This window comes from Sciurus vulgaris (genome assembly GCF_902686455.1).
Source record: "Sciurus vulgaris genome assembly, chromosome: 7".
Taxonomy (NCBI): Eukaryota; Metazoa; Chordata; class Mammalia; order Rodentia; family Sciuridae; genus Sciurus; species Sciurus vulgaris.
In genome coordinates this window covers 122,152,311-122,167,216 of record NC_136467.1, presented here as the reverse complement: position 1 = coordinate 122,167,216, position 14,906 = coordinate 122,152,311, and the positions used below count along the sequence as shown (strand labels likewise).

The 14,906-nt window shown below is 51.3% G+C and overlaps 1 protein-coding gene across 8 annotated transcripts in view; it reads left to right on the top strand.

The window, feature by feature from the left end:
* ANKS1A (ankyrin repeat and sterile alpha motif domain containing 1A) overlaps positions 1-5,241 on the top strand; it is a 184,938-nt gene extending 179,697 nt beyond the window's left edge. For 3 of the 8 annotated variants that reach the window (XM_079147209.1, XM_079147205.1, XM_079147207.1), the window contains 3 exons: positions 214-384; positions 654-752; positions 1,279-2,713. In XM_079147209.1, the coding sequence (XP_079003335.1) occupies positions 214-384; positions 654-752; positions 1,279-1,398 (390 nt within the window). In that variant the 3' untranslated portion in view covers positions 1,399-2,713. The other 5 variants (XM_079147208.1, XM_079147211.1, XM_079147206.1 and 2 more) reach the window with 4 other exon arrangements.
* The last annotated feature ends 9,665 nt before the right edge of the window (positions 5,242-14,906 follow it).

Genomic DNA, 14,906 nt, shown 5'->3' with positions numbered 1-14,906 from the left:
TTGGATCCTCCTGCCTCAGCCTCCCGACTCACAGGCAGGTGATGCTTGGCAATAAAATGTGGTTTGTTCGCACTGCTCCCTAATGTGCCACTGAAACAAATTTGTTTTCAAAACAAATGTCCCCTGTTCCCTCTGAGGGTGGGGAAGGCGTCAGAGAGAAGGCAGGTAGTGGCTCCTGAATGCAAGCTCTCATGTGGGATCTCCTCCTCCTAGAACCTGACCTACGAGATCATCCTGACACTGGGGCAGGCGTTCGAGGTGGCCTATCAGCTGGCCCTGCAGGCCCAGAAGTCCAGGTCGCTGGGGGCCTCTGCTGTTGAGATGATCGAAACAAAATCTTCCAAACCGGTGCCTAAGCCTCGGGTGGGCACGAGGAAGTCCGCAGTACGTGGGCCCAGTCGTAAGACTCCCCTGCTTCCTGGCCCAGGGTCGCAGGCTGGGGTGGGCTGGGTCTCACTCCTCCTGAGGGGCAGCCTCTGCCCCCACTCCGGCCTCCCCTGCTCCTCTGGCAGGAGGCGGAGCCGCCTGCCTGGGGGTCTTCTGCTCCCCTCCCTTGCCAGGACAGGCCACCTCGGGGCTGCTGAGAGCAGGGCCTGCGGGAGCCCACAGTGACCTGGTCCCTGTGTCTGTGTCTGCTTTGCTCTGCGCCCCAGGTGCCGCTGACCCCTGACAGTCGCTGCTGTCACTGTCACTCCTGCACCACCCACCGCCCTTCTTACCTGCCGCTGCCGCCTGTTAGTCCTGGAGTCAAGGTCTTTGCGCCTCCTGCTGTCTTGTGTGTCAGTCTCCCTCAAGTGACCGTGAGCTTTCTCAGACTCTGGTGGCCTTCCTCTACCTGTGTTGACATTCTCTTCTTTCCCAAGTCACCCTCTGCCCTCCCTGTGTGTGCTTTAGCTGTTTCTCTGTCGTGTCCCCTCTGCGAGGTCTGGGACGACTGCTGTGGTCTTCCTCAGCCTGAGCTCTCTGGCCCCACTCGAGGGACCCAGGATTGGGGTTTCCAGGCCCCGGTGGGATGGGTCTGGGCTTTGAGCAGGAGGCTAAAGGAGGTTTGTCTCCTTTGCCTGCACAGCCCTAAGAAATCCCTGGGAGAGGCAGTTGTCTCTGGAGGTAGCTATCCCCAAGATGCCCCAGGGAGGCTGGCACTCCTCCCTTGCCCCGTCCCAGAGGCCTGCTCGTTGGCTCCAGCACAGCCCAGGGGAACGGGCACATGGGGCCCTGCTGGCCTCCTGGCCCTGGTGCAGCCTACTCTGACTCTTCATCCATTTCCTTGTTTGGCAGCTGGAACCACCGGACACTGACCAAGAGGCCCAGTCCCACGCCAGCGTCTCCTGGATTGTGGACCCAAAGCCAGACTCTAAGCGGAGCCTCAGCACCAAGTATGAGACCACTATCTTCTAAACAGCCCACCCTGTCTCCACTAGTCTCACTGTGCCTTTGCCGTCCGATCTTTCTGCTGTCTCAACTCTCTCCTTCCAGCTGCCACCACCACGGCCCCACCTTCGCGGGGACCTGCCCTCCTCCCGGGCAGCAGCTCTAGACGCTCCACTCACAGCTCTGTACCTAACACCACCGAACACTGTGAATTCTCCCCATGGGCTGAGGACAGCTGGGGGGGCGCGTTGCCTTTGAGGTGGGCCGAGGGGGCTAGGCGCTCTGCTTCAGCCAGCAGCCCCTGCAGGGGGCACTGCAGAGCTGAGGGGCGGGCTTTGGGCAGAGCCCGAGGGCACCACTGGTGGCTCCTGGAGCTGGCCTCCTCTCCTGTCTTCCGCCTTGGCCACAGCTGGATGCCGAGAGCTAACTGTTCTCACCTTCCTGACACAACCAACCACTGTGACCGCCTGGTGCCAGAATTCCTGCTCACAGCTGGCCTGCAGCGCTGGCTTTGTTCTTGTGGCCAGGCCCCTGTGAGGCCCTGAGCTCAGTGACGTGGCCTGACCAGGGACACACTGCTTTCCGTGAAGGCCCTCGGGCACATGCCGGCTCCAGAGTGCAGGCTGTGCGCATCTGAGCGCCCACAGGCTGGCGTCTCCAGGCACCTGGGTCCTGGAGGGCCGTCCATGCCAAGGAATAAGCGGCATGAGTGTGCTTGTCCCCTCACGTCTCACCACCGAGAGCAGGTGTAGAGCCCCGGGCCTGGCCAGCTCGCCGAGGAGGAAGTCCTTCCCGTAGGTCCAGCTCGAGGGGGCTGCGTCCACGCTCGCGCCTCCTTCCCCCTCAGCGCAGCTGCCTGAGCACAGGGCCCGACCACGCACCTTCCTTTGTCTCTGGGAGCTGACACTTCTCCACAGCATGGGGTCTGAGAGAGCCATCGTCCAGTCCCCCACTGGCCTCTCCCAACTCAGCTCCTCTGGGAGGGGCCAGGCGGTCACCTCCCAGCAGCTAGCACAGCAGAGCGCATCCTGGAGGAAGGCGGCACTCCCCTCCCTGGGCGGCCATGGTTCGAGGGCAGGAGACAGGGAAGAAGTGATTTCTTAGGAAGCGCACAGCAGGCGTAGCGTAGCCAGCAAGTTAGAGGCACGCCCACGTGGCATGCCAGGGTGGGTCCTGCTCCTGCTGGCCTCCTTGTACCTTTCTGAGCCACAGGCAGCCAGGGCTGTGGGCCAGCGGGCTCGGGGAGGCTGAGGGCCTTTCTGTTCTGCTTATTTCCCTTCAGTCTCCTCCACCTTGTGCAGCCCCTTTGGTTAACCCTCTCCTCCCCCCATTGTTTGCTTCTGCCAAGCTGAGCCACTGAGGAACCACTGTGCTGCGGAAACAGCCGGGGAGCAGGCTCTGCCCCCGCCACCACCGCCTGGCCTGCAGCTCCGAAGACCCAGCCCAGCCCCGCCTGCAGGACCTCCGCTTGCTGCTTGGTCTGGGCCTGCCACCACCAGGTCCTGCAAGCCAGCCCTGCCCTGGCTGCGGAGGAGCACTCCAGGCCACTAGCAGATGAGCCTGGAACCCCAGAGGGTCAAGAAGTGACTTGTCCAGAATACCATGTTTTTAATAGGAAAAAATCTTTTTATAAAATGAACTTTTAACACTTGGCTCAAACCTCTAGGTAAAACTGCCAATCTTTAGACAAATAACTATGGGGTCAGGGGACAGAGGAACTGAGGTTAGCCAAAAAGCCAGTTGGTACAGCCCTGTCCTTAGCATGGGGCCTTGTGCTGGCCCATGGGCGAGGTGGAAGGAGCAGGCCCAGAGGAGATTCCTGAGGGGTTGCTCCTCAGACCAACAAGGCAGCTGCTGTTCTTATAGACTGCTCAACTTTTGTCCCCATCCAGAGCTGGACTCAGGTTCTTCAGGAAGAAAACAGCCTCAGAGGCGCCTGGGCTGAAGCAGAGGTTTCCGGTCTGTTCCTGGGGTTCCCAGTGTGAAGGTCCAGGGGCCAAATGGGAGATGGGCAAACAGTCTCTGGTGCCAGGATGTCGTAGCTGGTACTGGGAGCTCCCAGTGGCTCACCTGGTGGGCAGTTGGCACTGCCAGGGCTGGACGCCCTGCGTGCTCTGCTGACATCCCGCCTCAACCAGGTTAAACAGGCAATAGCTGTGTTTTGGGCATTAATGGATTGCTACTTGCTAGTTGGTGACTTGTCTGATCAGGTCTGTGTGATTGGGCTTATTTTGATTCTCTGCGTTATGGTTTGAGTGTTGCATTCACTGCTGGGCACATCCAAGGCTCCAGCTGTGGAAGAGGCAGATCAGGTAACAGTCCATTTAATTCCTCCTGTGTGGCCTCGAGGGCAGGCTGGCGTCCTGGCATTCCACTGCTGCTTAACCCTTCTGCTCGCTTGCTTTGCATCTGAAAGTAACTTGGGACTGAGAATTGAAGGGGTGGAGGCAAGGGCAGGCCAGCTGCTGGGCCATCTCCTCTAGGGTGGAGTGCAGCGTGTCAGCAGGCTGTGGCTCTTCTGGCCTGGTTCACTCTGGTCCCAGGGTGTGTGTTCCAGGCTTCAGCAGCATTTCGCTTCCCCAGCAGAGGCTGGGAGCTGGGATTCTGTGCTGGTGTGTGCGTGCAAGGGACCACCGCTGGGCACCTTCCCAGCCTCTGCTTGCCCAGAGGTGGGAAGCAGGCTGCTGAGCACCCAGCACTGTGGTGGGGAGTGCAGCCCCCTCTGCAGTAGCGGCAGGTTGTCCTCCACCTCCGAAAACTACACAAGGACCTGTCACCTTGAAGTTGTACTGATCTCCTGCCTCCTGCATAGGAATCCTCCCCTCAGTTCACACCTGTAGGAAAGGAAGTGAAGACCGCGTCCTGATCCCTCACTGCGCTGCTCTGGGCCACGTGGCCCTGCACCCCTCTCCTCCCTGGCAATGCAGGAGGCCCTGCTGGCGGCGGGGGCCCTGGCAAGGAAATGACACTACGATGAGTCCCTAACGCTGTGTTTTGTTTTTAGACACATGAACTCCCCTCCAAGCTGCTATGTCCTCGGTATTTATTCAGGGCGCCTCCTGCGGGGAGGGCTTGAGCTGGGTTTCTTTCTGAAGGTTGAAAGGAAAGGGACTGGGCCTTCTCTTGCTTGTGCTCTCTTTCTTCTTCTTTACTCCCCTCTGGGGAAGGTCCCTCTGTTCCCTAGAAAGGAATATTGCAACCTTAAGGTCAGGCTTCAGGCGGATAGGCCCCTGCTGTCGCGCTTCTCTGAGCGCAGGCCACACAGTGTGGCTCTCCTGGCAGCTGCGCCTGCGTGGTGCAGGAGCCGTTGGCGGAGCCAGGTGCACTCAGTCCTGTGCTGGCCGCAGGTCCCGCCTGCCTCTGCTCTCCTCTCACCAGCTGCCCTGGGCGGCAGGCCTTCCCCTGCCGGGCTGCGTGCCACTGCACTTCCCTCGGGCCTGGGTGTGAGCAGGCAGCATGCGCCATCCATCAAGACGTTAGACATGAGGAGCTCGGTCAGGTTTGAGCTACCCAGGCCCGCAGAGCGCAGTTCGCAAGACTGTTGCTGCTAATGGTGTGGCGATGGGACTGAACTGTAATAAAAATGTTATTTAATCTTTGTCTCTGTATTTTGATACTTGAATGACTTTCCCTTTTGTTTTACTGTACATATAATTGTTAATCTGATTTTGTCTGAATTATAAACATCTTGTGGTACCAAACATAACCAATCTGTGCAGCAACATAGACTGACCTCACTACACGAGAGTGTAAATAGTCCTGGGCTTCCAGCTTTGGTTTTGTTATTTTCATAACTATACAACTTAGACTGAATTAATAAATGAGAAGTGACACAAAACCAGCCTCACTTTTTGGAGTCTCTGAAATAGAAACTTTGTTTCCTGGCAGAAACGTGGACACAGCTAGCTGTTGCTGCAGGTTGGGAATAAGCACCCTACTTTGTTTGGCTTGGGTGACAGTTTGGGACTTCTCCCTGCCAGGCATTCTTCAAACGGTAGCTCCCCACCCAGGGTGGCCTGTTGTAGCTAATGCTGTTGGGCAGAGGGGCCTGCTCTTCACCTCCCCATCCTTAGGGACATCTGGTTGCAAACACCAGAAACGGTCCACGTTACAGGTACCTCTCCATCCTGGGCTGAGCTCTTCAATCCAGGGACATTTAGGGAACCAGGCTGTGCACCTTGGTGGATCTAAAACTGAAAGAAAACCGTCTCCCTTCAGGAACTTAGAGCTGAATTGTGGAGGTTAAGTTTTGGACATAACCTGAGAGACAGTCCAAGGGCTGCAAAGGTGCTGAGGGACAAAGTGCACCCAGGGATGGGGGGATGGGGTGGTGCCTGAGCTGGTGTTTTTTTGTTTGAACTCAGGGGCACTCACCACTGAGCCACATCCCCAGCCCTATTTTGTATTTTATTTAGAGATAGGGTCTCACTGAGTTGCTTAGCGCTTCGCGGTTGCTGAGACTGGCTTTGAACTCATGATCCCCCTGTCTCAGCCTCCTGAGCCACTGGGATTACAGGCGTGCACCACCCCTGAGATGGTTTTTAAAGGGGAGAATGTGTCAGGTGTACATGTGATCCCAGAGACTCCGGAGGCTAAGGCAGGAGGATCTCAAGTTTGAGGCTAGCCTGGGCAACCTGGCAAGACGCTGTCTCAAAAAATAAAAAGGGCTGGGGCTATAGCTCAGTGATGGAGCACCCCTGGGCTCAATCCCAAGTGCTGGGGGTGGGATGGGGTGGGGGTGAAAGGCACAGTAACAGCAGCCTCTTTATTGAGCACCTGTGTTCCAAGCTCTCTGGAAAACTATAAAAGCAGTCATCTCAGCCCCACGCCTTTGTGGGTGGGTATTATCACTTCTTTACAAAGTACGAAACAGGCTCAGAAAGGTTAAAATACCTGCTTAGAGCCAAAAGGGATGACTTAGAGACACCCTGGTGGCTCTCAGCTGCTCTTGGGCCTGCTTCAGCCTGAGCTGCCCAACAGAACACTCTTATTTGTGAGTTTTTGTGAAATTTTTCCCTTGTTAAAAAGTTTAAAAATCATCCAGTCCAACTCCCAATTTTACTTGTGAAGAAACAAGGGAAACGATCTTGCCTTGGCCAGCCAGCCACCTGGCTGGTCAGTGGCAGAGGGGACCAGACTCAGGCTTGGTTCCCTGTCAGAGCTGCTCAGCACTCGCCTGGGAGAGCAAGTGCAGCTCAGGCATGGGGCCACCACCTCCAATGGCTGTGGCATTGTCCTCGGCAGGTCTTGTCATGACCAGCGTCACTACTCCATCTGCAGCATGGCACCAGGACACATTGCCACTCACGACCCACTTCTGGTGCCACCCAGCAGCCTCAGCAGGAGCTTTCTACTCTGCCTGCTCCCGAGGCTGCAGTGCCGACGACGGTGCCCAGGCCCCAGGACAGTGCCTGCTGCTGAGCCAGAGGCGAGTGGAAGGAAGAGAGGGAGGGAGGGAGCCGGTGGGACACCCGACCTGCGGCGTCCCTCAGCCACCACTCCCCGTCGCCCTCTGCCGCCTCAGACTGGGCGGCACAGTGGTGGCACGTGGACTTGGAGCAGGAAGAGGCCAGGAGGTAAGCAACGTGTCTGCTCCTGGGCCTCCAAGTGGAGCGTGAGGAGCCCTCCGTCCCCTTCTGTCTGCTCCTCTCTGTCCCCCTTAGAGCCCAAGTCGTGGCAGGGCTCCCCTTCACAGGTGCCCTGTGGGCTAGGCTCCCAGGTGGCTGCGGCACTGCCAGGATCAGAGGAGACATTGCCTTCGTGGGGAGCAGGCCTGAGGAGGCCCATCCCAGGGCAGCATTGCCACAGCCACCAGCTTCTGAGAGCCTGTCCTGGTCCCTCCCGAGTCCCAGGCAGCTCAGCCAACGTCAGTGTATCTTGCAGTTCAAACTGTGGCTCCTGCAGCGCCACTTGTCACCAACTAAAATGAAGGAAAAGCACAAGTTTGAACTGACCCAGGGCTCGGCGCAGCCGCCGGGACCCCGTGACTGTTCTCTCCAGGACTCGGCTGCCAAGAAGACCATTCTGAAGAAGCACGTGCCAGACAGAAGCATCGTCCAAACACAGGATAGTTAATATCCGGTACATAGAGTGGGGACGACCAGGTAGCAGGGGATGGGGGTGCAGAGAGATTCCTGTTCCTACTTACCCCGAAATAAATCCCAGATGGCTCACGTATCTAAATGTAGAAGGGGGGAAAAAAAAACAAAAAACCTCAAAGCTAGAAAAAAAGGGAGACTTTTTCCACGATTTTGGTATGAGAAAGGCCTTTCCACACATATTACAAAATTCTGCATTTTTTTTTTTTTTTTTAAAGATTAACATAGTCATAGGGCTGGGGATATGGCTCAGTTGGTAGAGTGCCTGCCCCACAAGCACAAGGCCCTGGGTTCAATCTCCAGCACTGCAAAAAAAAAAAAAATTACCATAGTCAACAACAACAAAAAAACATTCCTATGTAGCAAAATGCTCCATTACGAAAAAAACAATGTGGGAGGGGCTGGGCTGGGCTGTAGCTCAGTGGTAGAGTTCTTGCTTGGCATGTGTGAGGCCCTGGGTTCAATCCTCAGCACCACATAAAAATAAAAATAGGGCTGGGGAGATCCTTGCAAGTACAAGGCCCTGAGTTCAAACCCCAGCACCGCAATAAATAAATAAATAAATAAAAATAAAGGCATGCTGTCCACTTACAACTACAAAAAAATAAAAATTAAAAAAAATAATCAGCCAGGTGTTGTGCACGCCTGTAATCCTAGCTACTCAGGAGGCTGAGGCAGGAGGATCACAAGTTCAAGGCCAGTCTGGACAACTTAGTGAGACCCAGTATCAAAAAATAAGAAGGGCTGGGGGTGCAGCTCAGTGGTAGAGCACCCAGGTTCAATCCCCAGCACCAAGAATCAAAATAAAACCAAACACTGGAACGTCTTCTGGGCAGTCCCTCCTCTTCTCAGGAGACACTAGGAGCACAGAGAAAGCCCGCTCTCTCCAGCCACGGGACCAGCCTAACAGGGCAGGAGGCTTGGCCAGTAACTGCTCTACTCCAGCCAAATGCCAGAAAAGAAATTATGGCCCAAACCCACCTGTGCCAGCCAACGGGGAGCCCAGCTGTCCACCCTTCCCAGGGTAACCACCCAGGGGCCACAGGCCACTCCCACCTGGGTGTCAGAAGTTCCCATCGCCTCCCAAGAGCAAGGGGTGTTGGGAGGCCAGGGGGAAACCCTGGACTTCTACCCTACCTGGCAGTAAGGAAGCCACATTTGCCCTTCCCTTGCTAGTGTCAAATAGTCAGGTAAAACAGAAGGCCTGAGCTCGAGCTCTCCATACATAATATAAAAATGTGCAAGTTATGATAGAAAATCACTTGCCATATCAAAAACCAGAAAAATCTCCAAGTGAATTTTAATGGCAATAAATAGATGTCAACACCAAGATGACAGGTTAGAATCATCTGACAAAAAGCTTAAAACAGCCATAAGTGTTTCAGTGAGCAATTATGGACACAATTGAAGCAAATGAAAAAAACAGAAGTCTGAGCAAAGAAGTAAAAGATATGAAGAACCTAATGGAAATTTTAGAACTGAAAACAACTAAAACAAAAAGCTCAGTGGATGGGCAAAGAACAAAAGAGAGAAGAAAAAGAAAGAATTCATAAACTGGAAAACAGAACAATAGAAATTACCCAAATCTAAATTGATAGAAAAGTTTAAGATAATTCTTACCAAATTCCCATCAGGTATTTGTTGTTGTTTTAAGATTTAGACAGAATTGTTCTATGAAAATTTACATCCAATTCAAGAAGAAATGAAACACATACAAGGAAACAGGAAAATATGGCCCATTTGCTGGGGAAAAAGAAGATAATTGAAACAGTCTCTGGAAGCCTAGTCCTTGGACCTACGAAATCAGGGTTAACATTAGCAGTCCCCTGTACCCATGATTTTACTTTCTGCAGTTTCAGTTATCTGCAAACACATTCTGAAAATAGCAAATTGAAAATTCCAGGAATAATTCATAAGGTTAACTTGAGGGCTGTTCTGAGTCATGCAGTGCAACTTCACACCAGCTGCTCCGCCTGCCTGGAAAGGGAACCAGTCCCTTGCTTAGCCCTCTGCCCGGCACCTCCTTGCTGCATACAGAGGCTCCTCCACTGATGGTAGGGCTGAATCTCAATAAACCTGTTGCAAATTGAAAACGTCATAAGCAGAAAGGGTATTTCATACACCTAAGCTACTGAACAGCCCATCTTAAATGTGCTCAGAGCACTTACATTAGCCTCCCCTTGGGCAAAGCACATGTGTGGTCACTTTGCAGTGCTAGGAATGGAACCCAGGGCCTCACGCATGCTAGGCAAGGGCTCTACCACTGAGCCACATCCCCAGCTCGAGAGTACAGTAGAAAACGAAGTGTTGAAAATCTCATGTAACTTATTGAATATTGTGCCCGGAAGTGGAAAACAGTACTATTTTAAGTCAAAAATAAACCATCACTACCTGGGGGCCTCTGTGTGCTACCTGCCCACTGTCACTTGACAGCCATCTCAGTTATCAGATCAACTATCACAGTATTGCAGTGCTTATGTTCAAGGAACCATTATTTTACTTAATAATGGCCCCAAAGCATAAGAATACTATGTTAGTCAGTTTTTCATTGCTAGGATAAAATGCCTGAGAAAAACAACTTAGAGAAGAAAAGATTTGTTTGGGGTCACAATTCCAGAGGTTCTAGTCCATGGTCAACTGGCTCCATTGCTTTGGAGCTGAGTCCATGGCAGGAGGGCATGGTGGAGGAGAGCCACTCACTTCATGGCAGCTGGGAAGCGGAGAGGAGGAGGGAGGAAGGGGCCAGGAAGAGATAACCCTTCCAGGTCATGCCGCCGCTGACCTACTTCCTGTAGCTAGGCCCCAGCACCTAGTTGCTACCACCTTGCGATGATGCCAAATTACTCATTCTTCAGTGATCCATGAATATTTTGACGATGTCAGAGCCTCATGATCCAATCCCTTCCCAAGAGCCCTGTTCCAAACACCACTGCACTGGGGGCCACACCTTCAGCACATGAGCCTTTGGGGGACATTCCAGGTCCAAACCATAACAAGCACTGATGCTGGCGATTTGGATGTACCAAAGAGAAGCCACAAGTGCCTCCTCTAAGCGAAAAGTGAGCACTCCCGACTCAATAAGGAAAAATATGCCGAGTTGCTAGATCAACAATGTGACAAATCTGTGACACTATGAAGAAGTGAAAAGAAGTTCAGCTACTTATACTGTCATACCTCAAACTACAAAAGTCACGGCTGCAGTACGCAATGACTTAGTTGTGATGGAAAAGGCATTCAACTTGTAGGAAGATAAGAACAGAAAACGGCTGTGGCTGTTGACAACACTGTGCAGAAAGCACTGACCCTACACAAAGACCTCAGCAAGGGACATCCTGGAACAAGTGACACGAGCCATTAACTACAATGAGGGACGGCTACACAGATTCGAGAATAGGTTTGGATGGAAAAACACAAAGATTAGTGAGGAGGCTGTGTTTGTCAATGAAGCATCTGCTGCCACCTTTCCAGCAGGGTTGAAGTTAGGAGAAAGGACACCATCCACAGGAAGTCTTCAGCTGTGATGAGAGAGAATGCTCACTAGCACCTACCTGCATGAAAGAGCGAAGGAGGCACCAGTGCATGGGACGTGACAGGACAGGTGGACTCTGATACTACGTGGCGATGCCACAGGGCATGTAATAAAGCCAGGGGTAATGCAGAGAGACAGGACACATGTACTCTCAAAGTCAGGATTTACCTGCCCATGTTCTGAGAAAGCATGTGCGACAGTCATCTTGTTGATGGACTGTCAAACCAGGAATAACAAGCGTGTGTGGCAGAGGAAGGGCTAGACATTGCAGCTGGCCATTCTGAATCTGTTTGCTATAAAAATCACAATATCTAGGTTATTTTTCAATTGTACAAATACAACATCATTGCCTCAGCCCCTTGGCCAGGGCACTATTTGGTTTTCCAAGGCCACATCCCCCTGCCTGTTTTTTCTTTTTTTAACTCATCATCAGTAATTGATGCAGACCTTAAAGCTAGACATAATGCAATTCTAGAAATCCTTCGCTCCTGCTGATGCATAACATTCTTCAAAGTTGCAATGGATGAATTAAAACCAGAAACTGCAAATGCCTGCAGAAGAATATATAGATCGAATCAAGAGTGATTTCAAAGGCTACCTAGGGATTGATAGAAAAGTGAGAAAAATATCCAGGCAGCAAGAGATGCTGCTAGAGAAGGATTTGCCAACATTCCTGAGGAACTGGGAGAACATATTGAAAGCCTTGAAAAGTATTAACAAGAAAGGAATGGGGGCTAGGGATATAGCTCAGTTGATAGAGTGCTTGCCTCACAAGCATAAGGTCCTGGGTTCAATCCCCAGCACCGCAAAAAAAAAAAAAAAAAAAAAAGAATTGGAAGAACTTGAATCATTTACAGAGGAAGAAGCTGAAGAAACAAGCAGAACCAGTAACATAGACATTACTGACATTTGCTGAAGTATTTCAAATTGCAGACATCAAAAGACAAAGCTACAGAATACGACCCTCAGATGGAATGCAGCATTGAAGTCACCCACATGACCACCAGAGGACTGAAACTTCTGAGGCCATACTTTGATGAGTTGAAGGCAGGGAGGGTGTGGCTCAGAGGTAGAACATCGCCTGACACGCACGGGGCCTTGGACTCTAACCGCAGGACCACAACCAAACAAAAAACAACTTACAGTTAGAAGAAATTCCAGTTAGTGACATCAAGCCACTTACTACAAGTGAGGGAAAAAGCCTTCAACTATTGAGGACCTCCAATCAGCACAGGCCCTGTCAGTGCTCAGTGACCAGACAGATGACCCCGCTGATGTACCATCAGAATGTTGATAACAGCTCAAGACTGAGCCAGATGACTTCACTTTATCTCATCACAAGAACGAGAGGACCGCGAAATACTTCTAGAGAGACCACATCCACAGAATTTTACGACAGTTTCTATTAATTGTTTTATTAGCAGTTATTGCTGACAACCAAAAATAATAAAAGAGAGAATATACAGTAATTAAAATCAGAAATGCAAGGTGGAAGAGTTTACTACCAACCCAGAAACAGAGTTCTACGAAAACACCATGAGCAACTGTACGTCAACAAATTCAATAATCTAAATGAAATGGATGAAGTCCCGGGGACATTAAAATGACCAAAACTGATTTAAGAAAAAAAAATTTTTTTGAACAGGCCTATAAGTAGTACAGAGCTTAGTAATGAAAAGCTTCTCAAGGGGACTTCTACAACCAGATGGCTCCACCAGTCTACCGAAGTCTAGCAAGTATTTAAAGAAAGATTAACACCATTCTTTTCAAACTCTTGAGAGAGAGAGAGGGAGAGAGGGAGAGAGGGAGAGAGGGAGAGAGAGAGAGAGAACACACTTCTCAGGTCAGTCAGGAAGCCAGCATCACCCTAACTCCAAAGCCAGGCAAAGACACCACAGGAAAGCTACAGCATGATATCCTTTGTGAAAACAGATGCAGAAACCCTCAATAAAATACTCGCAAACTGGTTCCAACAGCATATTTAAAGGATTTTATTGTCAGACACAGTGGCAGAAAACCGCAGTCTAACTACTCAGGCGGCTGAGACAGCAGGACTGCTCTAGTCAAGCAGTTGGGGGGCAGGTTGGGGCAACATAGCAAGAACCCCATCTCCAAAAAGTGGTTACCAGACACCACGATCGAGTGGGGTTTCCCCGTGAATGCAAGGGTAATTGATGACAGGAAAATCAAATCATGCTAATACAGCACCCTAATAGAGGAAAGCCACATGATCATTTCTTGATTCCTGAAAAAGCATTCAAACACCCTTTTCATAATAAACATGCTGCATTATGAATCTTGAAAGCAAAGCAGTCATAAAAAGCTACATATTAGCTGGACGCAGTGGTGCACACCTATAGTTTCAGTACTCAGGAGGCTCAGGCAGGAGGATCCCAAGTTTGAGGTCAGCCTCAGCAACTTGAGACACTGTCTTAAAATTTTTTAAAAGGGCCGGGGAGATGGGGATGTGGCTCAGTGGCAAAGCACTTGCCTAGCATGAGCAAAGCCCAGAGTTCAATCTCCACGCACACGCTCACACACGTACACAAAAGGCTGGGGAATCACGGCAGCTCTGTGATAGTGCTTGCCTTAGCACGCACAAGGCCCTGGGCTCAACACCCAGCGTGGCTGAAAAACATAAAGCAAAAAGAAAGCTCCATATTATGTATCCATGAAGTAACCAGAGTCAGAAAACTCAGCAAGACAGAAAGCAGATCAGTGGTTGTCAGGGGCGAGGGCCGGGGAAGATGGGGAGCCACTTGTTACTAGAACAGGATTTCCTTTAGTGGTGATGAAAATATTTTGGATTTCGCCAGGATGTTTGTATGACACTGCAAACATGTCAATATCGCTGATAGCAAACTTCATATGACACGTATATTTACCATGATTTAAAATACAAATACAAAAAAATATTAAATCCCCTCAAAACAATGAGCAGGGTGAAATGGATTTAGAGGCAGGATCCCTGTCTGTTCTGTGTGGAAGCACAAGAAAAACCAATTCAAAATATCTAATCCGTTGATTATTCCAGATTTTAATGACTGAGTACAAAGCCAGGTTCTTTGGCCAGCCCGGGTAGGCGCCCCGCAACCAGGCAGTCTTCCTCACGGGACTCCACGAGAGCACCTTTGCCTCCAAGAGCCCGAGGCTTCCAAAATGCAGATGGTTTAAAAATTCAAATTATTAGTTACAAATCAGAGAATCCAATTTGCCAAGCCTCACTGTTTATTAAACACACCACTTTTTCTGGGTTTCCCTGTTCTGCGGTTGCACAGGTAAGAGACTGGAAACTTCCCATGACCCATGACCCATACCCTCCAGCTTTTCTGGCCACCCACCTAGACTATCCTCTAGCAGAGGGCGTCCACTAGGGAAGAGCCCTGGACCAAGCAGAGTTCAAATCCCTCCTGAGTTGTCGCTGCTACGTTAAGGGGGTTACGCTGGGTTCTTCCATCTCCTGAATGGTGAGAACGCTGTCATGTTCTCCTGTCCATTACACAAAAGATCAAATCTGGACTGAATATTTTCCTCATTTCAATCACACTGTTAGGGCTGAAGACAATGGGTTGGGACTGTACAATCCCCCCAGAAAGCCAGTCCTTCCTCTCTCATTTGGTGTCTATCAGTGACCAGGAGATCACAGCCACAGCTCCCAGACCAGAGAGGGGAGGAGGAGGGAGCCCCCCAACTCTGAGCACACACATCCCTCTTGTGAGGAACAAGGTGTTCTAAGCTCAGAGACGGGGGCAGGAGACTTGCTGGGCTAGAGAACAGGACCAGGGAGAAATGGATCCAAGAAGGCCACTGACCTAAAGGCCCCAGCTGAACCCTGACAACTGGAGAGGGCCTGTCTTCAGCACAGCCCGACTGCCAGCTTGCCTACTGCAGCAGGAGGGAGCCGAGGC